At 38.3% G+C, this 12,704-nt stretch overlaps 1 protein-coding gene across 1 annotated transcript in view; it reads left to right on the forward strand.

The window, feature by feature from the left end:
* The window catches only part of TAFA4 (TAFA chemokine like family member 4), a 1,348,618-nt gene that overhangs the window by 469,015 nt on the left and 866,899 nt on the right, over positions 1-12,704 (forward strand). The window contains exon 2 of the mRNA XM_044076394.1: positions 9,784-9,899. Coding sequence (XP_043932329.1) covers positions 9,785-9,899 — 115 coding nt within the window. The 5' untranslated portion in view covers position 9,784. The remainder of the gene's footprint in view (positions 1-9,783; positions 9,900-12,704) is intronic.

The following is a 12,704-nucleotide window of genomic DNA, read 5'->3' on the forward strand; positions in this document are numbered from 1 at the left end:
TCAGAGAAGTAGATACCAAACAGGAGAGGTACTAGGATTGAACCCTGTGGTACTCCAATTGTCACTGGTTTGAGGTCAGATTTGGAGTGTGCAATTTTACAGTGTGGGTTCTGTCAGTGAGCCAGTTGGCAAGCCATCTTGTGACATAGGGATTTATACCTAGTTTAGTGAGTTTAGCTATAATTCCAGAGCGGGGGATGGTGTTGAAAGCCTTGGTGAGGTCAAGATAGGCTGTGTGAACCACCTTACCCTCATCTAAGGCTTTGGTGACTGTCTCAAAGAAGTCCATCAGGTTCAGGAGGCATGATCTGCCTTTCATAAACTGAACTGGGTGGGATCCAGAGTTTCGAGGTTACCAATGTCTTTGTTTATGAGTTCCATGATGATACGTTCCATGGCCTTGCAGACCAGGCTCGTCAGGCTAATAGGGCCCCGGGATCAGTGGTGGCTACCCTTTGTGGAGTGGGATAACTGTTGCTGTATGCCATTCAGTGGGCACAAAGCCTGATGTGAGGCTATGATTGAACATGGTGCTTAAGTGGGGAGCCAGTTCATTCTGAAGTTCGTGTAAAATGCAGCCTGGCATGTTTTCTGGTCCCATGGATGCTGTGTTTTTGGCTTTAGAGAGTGCAGCTTTTACCTGCGTAGTTGTGATTACAGGGACTCTGCATTCTTCCTGTATAGATATGGGCCCTTTAGGGGGTGAGGGGGGGTACAGTTAGCACTGAACCTATCTGCCAGGATGTTGGCAATATCAGTTGGTTCTGTAATTTTCATGCCGTTGTGCTGTAACTCAGAGCAGATCTGGGTGTTGCCATTGAGATTCTTGACATAGCTATAGAATGTTTTGTGGTTGTCCTTAGAATCAGTGGTGATTTTGTTTTCATAGCTTTGGAGGATCTTATAAGGGATCTCAGCTTCTTTCTGAGGCTGACCAGGGAGCTCCTCCACTCATGGGATTTTACCCTCTTTTGCAACAGTTTCTTCCTTCTGTTGTACAGTTTGTTTATGGCAGGGGACCACCAGACTGGCTTCCTTTTTTGGAGGATACGTCTTGGTTCTGTTTGGGATAACACGATCCATTCACTCGTGTAAGTGCTTATAGAGTGCATTTGTGTAGGATTCAGCAGTCGTAACTGTATTGTCCATCTGCATGGGTGTCATGAAGTTCACCACTTCTGTCTTAAGAAGCATGAAGTTGGCTTTGGAGAAATTCTTTACTGTGGTTTCCTTAATGGGGGGTGAGGGTGGGATGTGGATATCAAGGGTGATTAGCTTATGGTCAAATCGGACCACCTGTCACTCATATTGGTAATGAATAGGTCTAGGATATTGTTGCCCCTGGTGGGGATGTGAATAAGTTGATCCAGGGCATTGGAGTTTATGAATTCCAGAAAGCATTGTGTGAAGGAGTTGGTACACAAGTAGTTTTCCCAGTTAATGGTGGGGTAGTTGAAATCGCCCATTATTGGGGTATTTGGTTGAACCCTAATATTTTCCAGTACATCAAGAAAAGAGGAGTGGGAATCCTGGGGCATGGTGGGGGATCTGTAGCAAGCTACAATTTGGATTGCAGTTTTGCTCAGAATTAGTTGCACTTGGATAACCTCGGATGCATTATGCTGAGCAGCTAGCTTGGAGGTGTGGATACCCTTAATGAATATGGACGCACCTTTGCCTTTGGTGTTCTGGTCCAGGTTACATGGCCGAAAAGTGTGGTAGATTTCTCTAACAAACATTTTGCACTTTGGACTGCATGCTCAGCTAATCCATTGGACTGTGGATACTCAGGACTACTGATAATACAAAGTCCCAAGCCTTAGAAAATGTCTTAAATTGCTGACTTGTAAACTGTGTACCGTTATCAGATACATCTTTGTGTGGACTACCATGTACTATACAGAAAAATGTCTCTTCAATTTTGTAATTTACAGTGCTGGATGTTAGATTAGGAAGAAGGTCAATTTCAAACCAATTTGAGTAAGAGTCTACTAACACTAAGTAATGTTGACCATTCCATTCAAAAATATGAGTAGCAACCATTGACCATGGTAGTTCAGGAATCTGGTTTAGCTGAAGTTGTTCTTTTTGTTGGTGTGATTTAGCACTATTGCAAGTAGAACATGATAAGAGTTTCCTTCTCTAGATCTTTTGACATAGCAGGCCAAAATACTATGCCTCTTGCCCTTCTTTCGGTTTACTCAGTTCCTGGGTGACCACGATGCAATATCTTGGTATATTCTCGTTGTAACACTGAAGGAATTACCACTTTAGGACCTTTCATGATGACCTTCATGAACTCACCTTGGTAAGGAAAATACTTTTGTATGCCAAATGGTAGACTGGTTTGTCCCACTGGCGATCCTTGACTGATAACATGTTTCAGCTTCTGAAGAACAGGGTCTAGAGCTGTATGATTACTGAGTTCATCAAGCCATGATGAAGAACAATTTTTGTCTTCCACGACTTCAAGGTATATTTTCTCATTGTCATGCTGTTTAGTTGTTTGTCTGGGTGCTCTTCACAAAGCATCTGGAAGGTATAAATATTTGCCTTTTGCATAAACAATATTGAAATTGTACTGCAATTTTAACATCATGCATTGTCAGGTATGCTGGGGCTGAATGTATTGACCTTTTTTAAAATTATCACCAAAGGTTGGTGATCAGTCTCTGTTTGAACAGGTTTGCCATAAACATAAACATTGAGCTTTGAACATGTGAACACTACTGCCAAAAGCTATTTTTCAATTTGTGCATACTGCATCTCAGTTTGGGTTAAAGTTCTTGACACATAGGCTACTGGTATGCCTTCTTGAAGGCATGCTGCACCAAGACCATAGTTTGAAGCATCACATGAAAGAGTTACTGGTTTGTAAACATCATAATATCTCAGTGTGGGTGGCCTGGCAATTTTCTGTTTCAGAACGTCAAATTCTCTTTGGTGTTGTTCCACCCAGGTCCAGTTTACATTTTTACATGTCAACTCACTTAATGGTGTTGAAAGCTCACTCAAGTCTGGGATGAACGTTGTCTACTATGATAGTACATGGATAACCTGAAAAAATAGCACATTGTAAGACTTCACTGGCAGAATTTATCCCAAATAGCATTCTCAAAAATATGTACCTTTCAAATGGTGTACTGAAAGTAGTTAACAATGAAGATTTGTGATCCAGTAAAATTTGCCAAAATGAACTTTTTGCATCTAAGACTGAAAAAAATAATGGCATTTGGCATCAGAGCTGCTACTTCTTCTACTGTACGTATTGGATGATGAGGACATTTAAGCACTTTCTTTAAATCTCTGGGATCAGTACATATTTGAATATCATCTGAGCTTTCCTTATGAGCTACAACCATGGAGGATACCCATTCTGTTGGTTCTTTTACTGGAGTTACCCTACCTAAATTCACTATTTTGTCTAGGGCTGTTTTTACTTTGCTCTGCATTGCTACTGGAACCTTCCTTGCTGGTCTGACAGCTGGGCTTACTTCATTGTTTAACTTCATGGAATATGTGACTGGTAGTTTGCCAAGATTGTCTTTGAAAATATCAGCATATTCACTAAAATATTCCGTGTAAAACTATTGTGGTTGTTCAGACATGTATAGTGGACTTCCTTATTAAATGAAATCAGTCCCATTCTCAAACTGTCTTTGAGGCCTAACAATGACTGCACGTGTCTTTTGACTACATAAAACTGCAAGTCATAGCTGTTCCCAGCAGAATGGCATGTGAGAACTACTGCACCATCAGTTTAAATCCCTTCACCACCATAAACAACAAACTTTGCCCAATTTGATGAGTCAAGTTTCTCACCAACTTTTACTTTGGCAAGCATTTGTGCTGCTGTAACATTGCACTAGGATCTAGTATCTACTTTAAGCTCTACAGGTTTTCTACTAATCCGAACAGTACAAAATATTTTGCCCTTTGCTGCCAACTGATAGTCTACTGTATTAACAGTTTCATCAATCACAGAGAAACCATCAACATAGAAAGTTTGCTCACAGCTTTCTGTCTGATCTACTTGTTTCTTTGGATGTTTTTTTTATTAAACTATTGTGGCACTATAGACTTGCAAAGTCTTTTGAAATGATTTCACTTTTTACATTTGTGACACTGCTGTCCAAAAGCTAAGCACTTTTCTTGTTTAGGTTCATGGTTACCTCCACAATTACGATAGTTAACAATAAGACTAGGTGCAGTGGCCCCATTCTGTTTATGGTTGAAAGTGGGTACTGCCATGCCCTTTGGCTTATATCTCTTTTTATCTTAGCTTTTTGTTGCACACTGTCAACATTTGTACTACTAGTCACCATACGCATGCTTTTCTCATTCGTAAGCATATTTGTGTGCTTCTCTATAAGCTCATATATTTGACAAGTCACTATGGCTTTGATCAAAGTTGAATCATTATCTTGAAGCGAAATCTTTCTCACTGCATCATTATTAATGCCACACACAAGCCTGTCTTTTATCAACTTGTGTCGCAAATCACCAAATCTGCACGTTGTTGCTTTATTTCTGAAGTCAGTAACGTATGCTGCTATAGTTTCACCAGGCTTTTGATTTCTTGAGTAAAATATCTGCCTTTCCATTGTAATATTTGTTTGAGGCTTACACATTTCTTTAAATTTATGTTTTAAGCACTCAGGGTCTTCCGGCATTTCAGCCTATCTCACAATATGGCAGCTCGCCCCCTCCCTTCTAACACATCAGGTGCATGCACAAATGAGCATTCCCTCTCAATGCCTTCCAAGTCTGCTAAATTAAGAAGTATCAATGTCTTTGTACATGTCTTTATCAGAAATGTCAGGAATTGTAATTGGAACATGTATTTAAGCTAAGTGATTCACTCATTACTTCATACACATTCGCATATGCATCTCCACTCATGCTTGCATTTGTTCTGGCTGACTGTATAAAATGGCACTGTTCTTGCACGTCCTCAGTACTTATATGCACATCCTATCTGGCTACAGTGGCTGACTAAAGATGTCCACAGACAACTTTGGTACAATCCCGGCAGAACAAAATCTTGAATAACTTCTAATTAGTCGATCATCTGTCTTGTGAAGGTAAGAATGGAGAACTTGTATGAAAGCAGACCATTTCCAAATAGTTATCTTGGGCTTTTACCTTTTGTTATTCCCACCACAAAAAAAAAACTATTCTAGGCAGGGTCAAGGCACACTTTATCAGGGCCTTGACTTCATCTATGGCTTTTTGGAAAGGGATAGACGCAAAGTATTTTAGAAGCACCAGTGTGATCCTCTGTGTATACTTTTATAAAGCACTACAAGCTAAATTCCTTTTCCTGGTCTAGTACAGGCTTTGCTAGGAGCATTCTCCAGGTGCTTCTGGAGCCTTTCTCATCTACCTCCCCATTGCTTTAAGCTTTGGTAATCTACCAATATAGCTTTAGGCTACTGCAGCAGTGATCAATATGAAGAATATAGTACAGCTGTGTAAGTAAACTTACTATAAGAGTAGATGTTCAAATCATCATTGCTGCAGTAGCCACTCCCTCCCTGTCTCCAACCACCTTCTCTTTTGGTGTTTTTATGCCAGGGTGTAGACATGTATTTTTACTTTTCCATGCAATGTCCTTTTAGGGTTCAGCTTCCCTCTTTCAGTTGGCATGAAACTCTGAAAGGCTTTGTGCCCAAACTTGTCTTTTAGTCAGCTCATCTTGTACTGTCTAATGGTTTTGGTGCATCGAATGTGCCCTGAAGCTTTTGAAACTGTCTGTCTGTTATATTCTATGCAAGATAAAAGGCTACTGCAGCAGTGATCATTCAAACATCCAGAAGCATAGGTGGCTCAACCAGCGCCCTGGGGCCCTGTGCTGATATCAGGAACTAAGTCCCTCACCCCTCAGCTCTTCAAATGAAGAGCCAAAAAAGAACTTCTGCAAAACAGGAGGATGACAGTTGGCTAGCTTCCTGCAGGCAGTATCCAATCCATGCAAGCACACCCTCAGCTCAAGTTAATAGCAAAAAAAAAAAAAAAAGAGCCAGTTAGATGGCCAGATACACAGTATGCACCCCCTTCTGCCCTAGCTAATCAGATCCCATTTCTGTGTCGTGTCCCAACTGTCCTTCCTATCAATTTAGTTAAAGAACATTTTTTTTCTTTTAAATTATAGCATTTTGCTTGCCATGCATTTTGCAATCATTTGCTACAGTTTAAATCCTGAATGGAGTGGTATGGTGCTCAGGGTTTAGTTAAAAAAAAAAAGAATTATTTTCTCTTTTAGTAGCAAACTGCTTGCTACCGTTTAGACCTTACTTGGAGCACTACTGTGCTCAGGTTTGACTGCAAATAATGTGATATCAGCTTTTACAAGCCGGTATGCATTAAACAGCAGTTGGGATTGGCCAATCTGCCCCTCCAACACTTTGTTCACGGGGCAGTTTCCCTCTCTCACCCAGCCCTAGCTACACTGCTGTGAACATCTATTTTTATGGTAAGTTTACTTGCACAAGTGTACTTTCATATCTACTATTTAGAATCTGTTTGAAGATGTGTCTCCCAAGAAAATTGCCTTGTAATAATCCTATTACTAAGACCCCTTCTTATTCTCAGCCTTAGCCTGTGTATAATTTACAATCCTAATGAATTCATACTTCTCAATAAAACAGTCCTGCCTTTGTACCAACCCTTTAGCAAGTCCCCTCCTCAAATCAAACAAATATCATACGATTCTCACACATTTGATGTAGTAATCTCATTGCTACAACTCTCAAGTGAATTTAACTGTTTGCATAAAATATGCATATGCCTTATGCGCTGTCTGTGTGTTAAACTTACAGTGGGGGTATGCAGATACACTGGAAAATAAGCAGCAGTAATGTCTGACAGGGTGAGTATCATCAGGGGGATAACAAGCTGCCCGGGGGTGGTGTTAGGCTTGATACTTGCAGACAGAGGACCTTACCACCCCTGGAAGGTTCATTATTTTCCTAACACCCACCCTAGTGGTCATTATTGTAATTAGATAATGAGCTATGTATTTTTTATTAGTTTATGACTTTTTATGTTTTTGATATAATTACTTTGCCTAATGTTTCAAACTTGTGCAGCGTATGTAATTGTTGTTGGAGAAAGTTTTAAGTATTTAATGTCCACATGCAAAAAATGTGCTCAGCAGCTTCAGCTACTTTCATGACTGTATACTCTCCGATGTATCATTGTGTTTAAATGAATAAAAAATCATACCGATGTGTCATTGTGTTTAAAGGAATAAAAAATCATACACAAGGCATTGCAAACCCTTCTACCCATGGTGCCTCTCAACTTTCCCTAATTTTGACCAGTCTCTCAAAGGATTTTCTGGTAAATTAGTTAAGATGATAGTCAGTGAAGCCAGACATTACACTTTCATACTACTGATTGTGCAGAAAATACGGGTTGTTGTTTTTTAAGTACTGACCTTTTTTGTTTTTGTTTCCTTTGATATCATTGGTTTTATCCTGCATTTTTATGTATGGAGGTATGTGCTCCCTGTCTTTTGATCAATCCCTTGTGTGTTCACTGTCACTCTCATTCTGTGTTTCGCACACACGCACGCACGCATACGCACGCGCACACACGCACACACAGCCACGCACACACGTGAGCGCGCACGCACACACACACACACACACACACACACACACACGCACATGCACACACGCACACACAGACACACACACACACACACACACACAAAACAGATTTAAAGCATTCATCTTTTAAGCTGCAGCTGAACACAACTGATGTATAGCTAACAAGGGAAGTTTGTGATGTCAACTGATACTGATTAGAAACATTTTTTAATACCTGTAGGCTCCATTTTCCCTGTTAGAAGGTCCTCTCCTTCCTTTCTTAGAAATTTGATGTGTTCTTTGTTATTTTTTTTAACAATCTATCAACAGGAAAGCCACATTTAGGGAGTATAAAAAAGGCATCTGTTTCCTTTTCTTCAGTCTGGGCTTCACTTCAGCTTAATATGGTCACATGATAGCTGTACATTAACAGCCTGTTGGAGAATGTTAATTCTCCAACAGGGTATTATTGTATGTTCTGCTCATTACCTAATGTTAAATATTGTACTGATGTGAATGAGTTTTACATGCTATAAATACTATGTTCAGTAAATGTGTCATGCCGACTCCTGATGATTGTTACTGTTCAAGTGACACCCTGACCCCATCTGCAAAAATGGAAAAAGAGCTTGTGGATGGATGGGTGTAACACGGTAGTCACCTATTAAGTTATATAATCCTGAGTATTATGTAGTACATTTTTACTGTTAACTCGTACAAATGTATGTAAAGTGGAGGTTTTCTCCATGGGCTTCAACTGAAAAAGGGACTTTGCCCAGTCAGACTCTCCCAGTAAATAAATAAATATCTGATAGCATGTGTGAAAGCACTGTGATTTTTCTTTAATCAATACCATGCTGCTTAAGGCTTACAACAAATTAAATATCACAGAGAGATAAAGAAACACATGGACCTGTACATTTGTGCAGTCATGATCATGGTAGCTAAAGTTTAATATGAAAAAGTGCACAGCCATGTATTTCAGAAACTGGAGTCTGGGCTTGGGTTGGTCTGTGGTGTATCTTCTAAAGCTGACAGCTGTTTGCAGGTCATAATTAAACACGAGTTTAACAATCAACACTGAGCACGGATAGTACGAAAAGATAGCAGGATGGTGAAGAGAGGATAACGGAAGTATTGTTGTGATCTGAAAGAAGGGAAATATTAGATCCATGGTACAAGATCCTGGTGAGATTTTTCCTTGAATATTTTATGCAGTTCTGGAATTACACATTCAGAAGGACACTGTAACGGAACATACACTTAACAGTCTACAGACCAAAACAGAGAAACAGTACTCCATAAACCTCCTTGGAGAGAGAACAAATGTCATTGTGTGCACTTAACAATGAAGGGTAGCAACATATTCCATATTATAATGCAAAAGCAATGAGGCATAGCGTGGTATTAATAGGTGAACTTCTAAGAGGAAAATGGAAGATACACTTTTAAATTGAGGAGTAGATAAAATAAACAGAATAGCTTACCTCGGTAGTTGGTAGCATGGTTGACCTTTGAATGTTCAGCTACTCACTAGTACCATAACTGAGCTTGTGAATGGTGTCCATTTAGTGTATTAATTATTTTTACTGTTTTTAATGGATGCACTTCCATGTCAAGGAAATATGCCTTCCAGAGTCTAATAAGTTGAGTAACTCCATATTTTGTCTCCTTCTAAGGTAACCCCTGGTTATAGTGTTCATATAGTCAAGGACTCTGAAAATGCATAGGACATAAAAAAAAAAGTAAATAATAATACAGATGGTCAGGAAAAAGAACTTTATGTCGATGAGCAGTCCGAGCCACTAGATGATTTGTTAGGAAAAACAGATAAGCATAGAAGTGTGGGCAGACCATTTATTTTCTGTTGGCAGGAGTTGTTTACCTGTCTATCTATCTGTAATGTTACCCTAATTGTTTAACTGTAAGCAGACAAAACATGTTTCATGTTTACCAAAATGAGCATATTTATTTAATTTCAACATTATTACTTTCTCAATGGTTTAAAATACTGCAGCAATCTGATCCTAGATATTTTTGTTTTCACAGCACATAAGAAAAATATATTCTAATATTATAAATTGTCTTAAAACTGCATGAAAATCTTTTATCATTGTACTGCCACTGCAATCTCTCATTTCATCTTCATAGCTTTGTGACAGTTTCCTATTTTCCCTTTTGTTTCTAGGATGAAACTCTATGCTAAATCAATGCTTCTCTCCCATTGGATCTTGCTCCTGTCTATGTTAATGACATGCTGTAAAGTGTTGTCCACAGCCAGTTCCCATCCTCGAGGGCAAACAGGTAAGGAGCTTTAAATTTAGCATGGACTCCAAGGACCAATTAATCGCATGTACACAGCACCAGGGTCCACTCTTTAGCCCTTGATGATTGATAAACTTGTCAGAGGTTTTTATTGTTACGTTACTGTTTACAAACAACATTTTACTTCACAAATGATGGAATTATTCTACCTGGATTGCAGGGTCTGAACAATAAAGATGTATTAACACTTCTGTGTTGATTTTCAGCACTGTTATATTTTAATACTGCTTTTGAAAAGCAGTGACGGCTAAATCATGATAACTTGTCAAGCTATTACCAACTGATTATTCTGATCGTTCTCAGGTATTGGGGACATCTCTTTATGATGATCTTTGAGCTGGGAATATTGAGGCATACTGGCTGTTATAAAAATGTGCAAAGATGTTGAGATAAGCAGACCTAAATCAGGATTTCAAACAGATGTTTTCATCAGAGTCATGCACAACAGGCTTTGGATTATAAATTGTGTATTTGGGATAAAATATGAGTTGTACAGTACAGATGTAAACACAATGTGACATAAAACATGATTGCACTTAGTGGCCAGTACTGTGTAAAGTATGGCAAAGCAGTGTGTCTGACAATGTGACTATAACTGAATATGAGATCCATAATATATTAATATAATAATCTAAGTAAAGCAAAACAATATAACTCGCTTTTGCTGCTGCTGTTATTGATATTATTATTATTATTATTATTATTATTATGATGATGATGATGATTCATTGAAGCAGCTGGAAACAAAGTCTTGACGCTTTGCTGTTTATTGCCCTTTTTTTAAGTCTGGTGAGCCAAGGACCTTATTCATTTCATCCATCTTACACATTTTTGTGTTGTTAAATTTCAGGCAGTGTTATTTTATGGCTAAATATTTTTGCCTGACATACAGCCTTCTTTTAATATATTTTAATTAAGGTAGAGAGAGGTGTAGTCATTTCACATATTTAAGGCCAGATAGGATTTAATGGCAACCCAGTCTGAAGGCAAGGGAAATTACTGCATCACTACCATACATGCAATAGCAAGTAAAATAAAATACTTACCATGGCTTGCTATGCTGTGTTTCTTACTGTAAAGTCATGTGATATATTTTGCAGACTTTTTTCTTTTTTTTTTTTAAAAGAGTTCAGATTTCTTAGGCCAATTCACTTTCATTCGTTATGATAAATAGCACCACTTTTGTAATAGTGAGAAGTGTTTGAAACATAGAACAACAGTGACTATTCTGCTTGATTACAGTTTCTGGTTTAAGTGGTTAGATTTTGCTGCACACATTACCTCGTTTAGTGTTGCATAATTAATTTAGTTGTATTTCCTTTTGACACTGAGATGAAACGAAGCACCATTAATTATTTAGCAAGATAAAGGGATAAGTAATGGACTCTTCTTCTGTTAGAAACTTTACCTAACTTATTTCTAGGATATTCATGTCACTTAACAGTGTGCTCAAAACATTAAGAGCATATTGTAAGACTTGTAAATAGTATTTCAGTTTGTCTTGTAATAGGACTTCTCCATTTACAATTTAGAGTTCAGTCCATAGTCATGAGTATTTTGTGAGGGAATTACAGGAACATGAAACAGACTGCCATTTTTGTACAATGGCACTCTGTGATGCTCCTTATGGGAATTGTTTATTCTTCCAAAACACAAGGGAAATGAATACATATAAGTTTATTGTCTGTACATGTATATCCATATTTAACCTAAGCAAGCAAATTAGCATAAATTACAATTTTCTACAAATTCAATAAAGAAAGAAGAAAGACAAATACTTGATTTGTATGTGTGCAAAACACATATGTGTCTTTTCTGTGTGTAGCAGTGATTGTGAAAGTGATTGTGTTAAGTAGCATTCATTGTGGACAGTTCAACATCCCATACATGGGGTGCAGGGGGGTTGCCTGCAGTTGTGAGATCCCTTCATTACTTATAATTGCAGTACAGTTTTATGTCCTGCTTATCTAAAATAACTTTGATACTAAGTGCTGATAAGAATTGTTTTCTGGCACTAGAGATATGTCTTTGTTATTCATTTTAGTCACACATTCTCTGATTACCTGCTTGATCCAGGGCATGGTTACATGGAAGTTTATCCCAGTACTTGCTGCGCACAAGGGAGAAACTAACCCTGGACAAGATGCTAGTCTGTCATTGCACTGTAAATCTTCTAAAATTATAGGACTTTTTTTTTTTGGCAAAACAGCTTCTCACTTATTTTTGAGGAAGTAATGTTCCTAGTATCAGATTCAAAGAATCATGTCTATCAGATTGTATAATGTTATGTTACTTTTGATTTTTTAGGATGTACAGGTCCTGACAGTTCAGCATTCATGGCTTTCTTTCATTTGAACTGTTGCCGTTTTTGAATAAACACTTTTTTTAACTCAAGAGATCATTGGTGGTCTTCTGAAGTGCTCTTTTGTGCTTTATTAAGAGTTTTGGTGGCTTTGGGCACTTTATTTCCCTTTATTTTGGTTTTCTTTCATTTATCAATTGAACAGATGTATTCTTTGCTCCATTTCTAACTACATATTCCCATAAGCAGAATGCAAAGGTGTATACATTCTCTAGCTTACTTTTGTAGATTTAATGGCCCAGATTCATGGGTGGGGGGACAGTACATGTTTTTGGAAGCAGACCTTGCATCTTTGCTGCATAAGTTATAGCTTTATTCAGTTCTGCTTCTGATAATGCTAATGCCCAGTTGAAACTTTTTTTTCTTCTCGTACCAAGGGCTTTGGAATAAGTCCTTTTACCTTCTACTTTGAGAATCTTGCA

The sequence above is a fragment of the Protopterus annectens genome, chromosome 7.part0 (genome assembly GCF_019279795.1).
Source record: "Protopterus annectens isolate FY-2018-M chromosome 7.part0, PAN1.0, whole genome shotgun sequence".
Classification (NCBI taxonomy): domain Eukaryota; kingdom Metazoa; phylum Chordata; order Ceratodontiformes; family Protopteridae; genus Protopterus; species Protopterus annectens.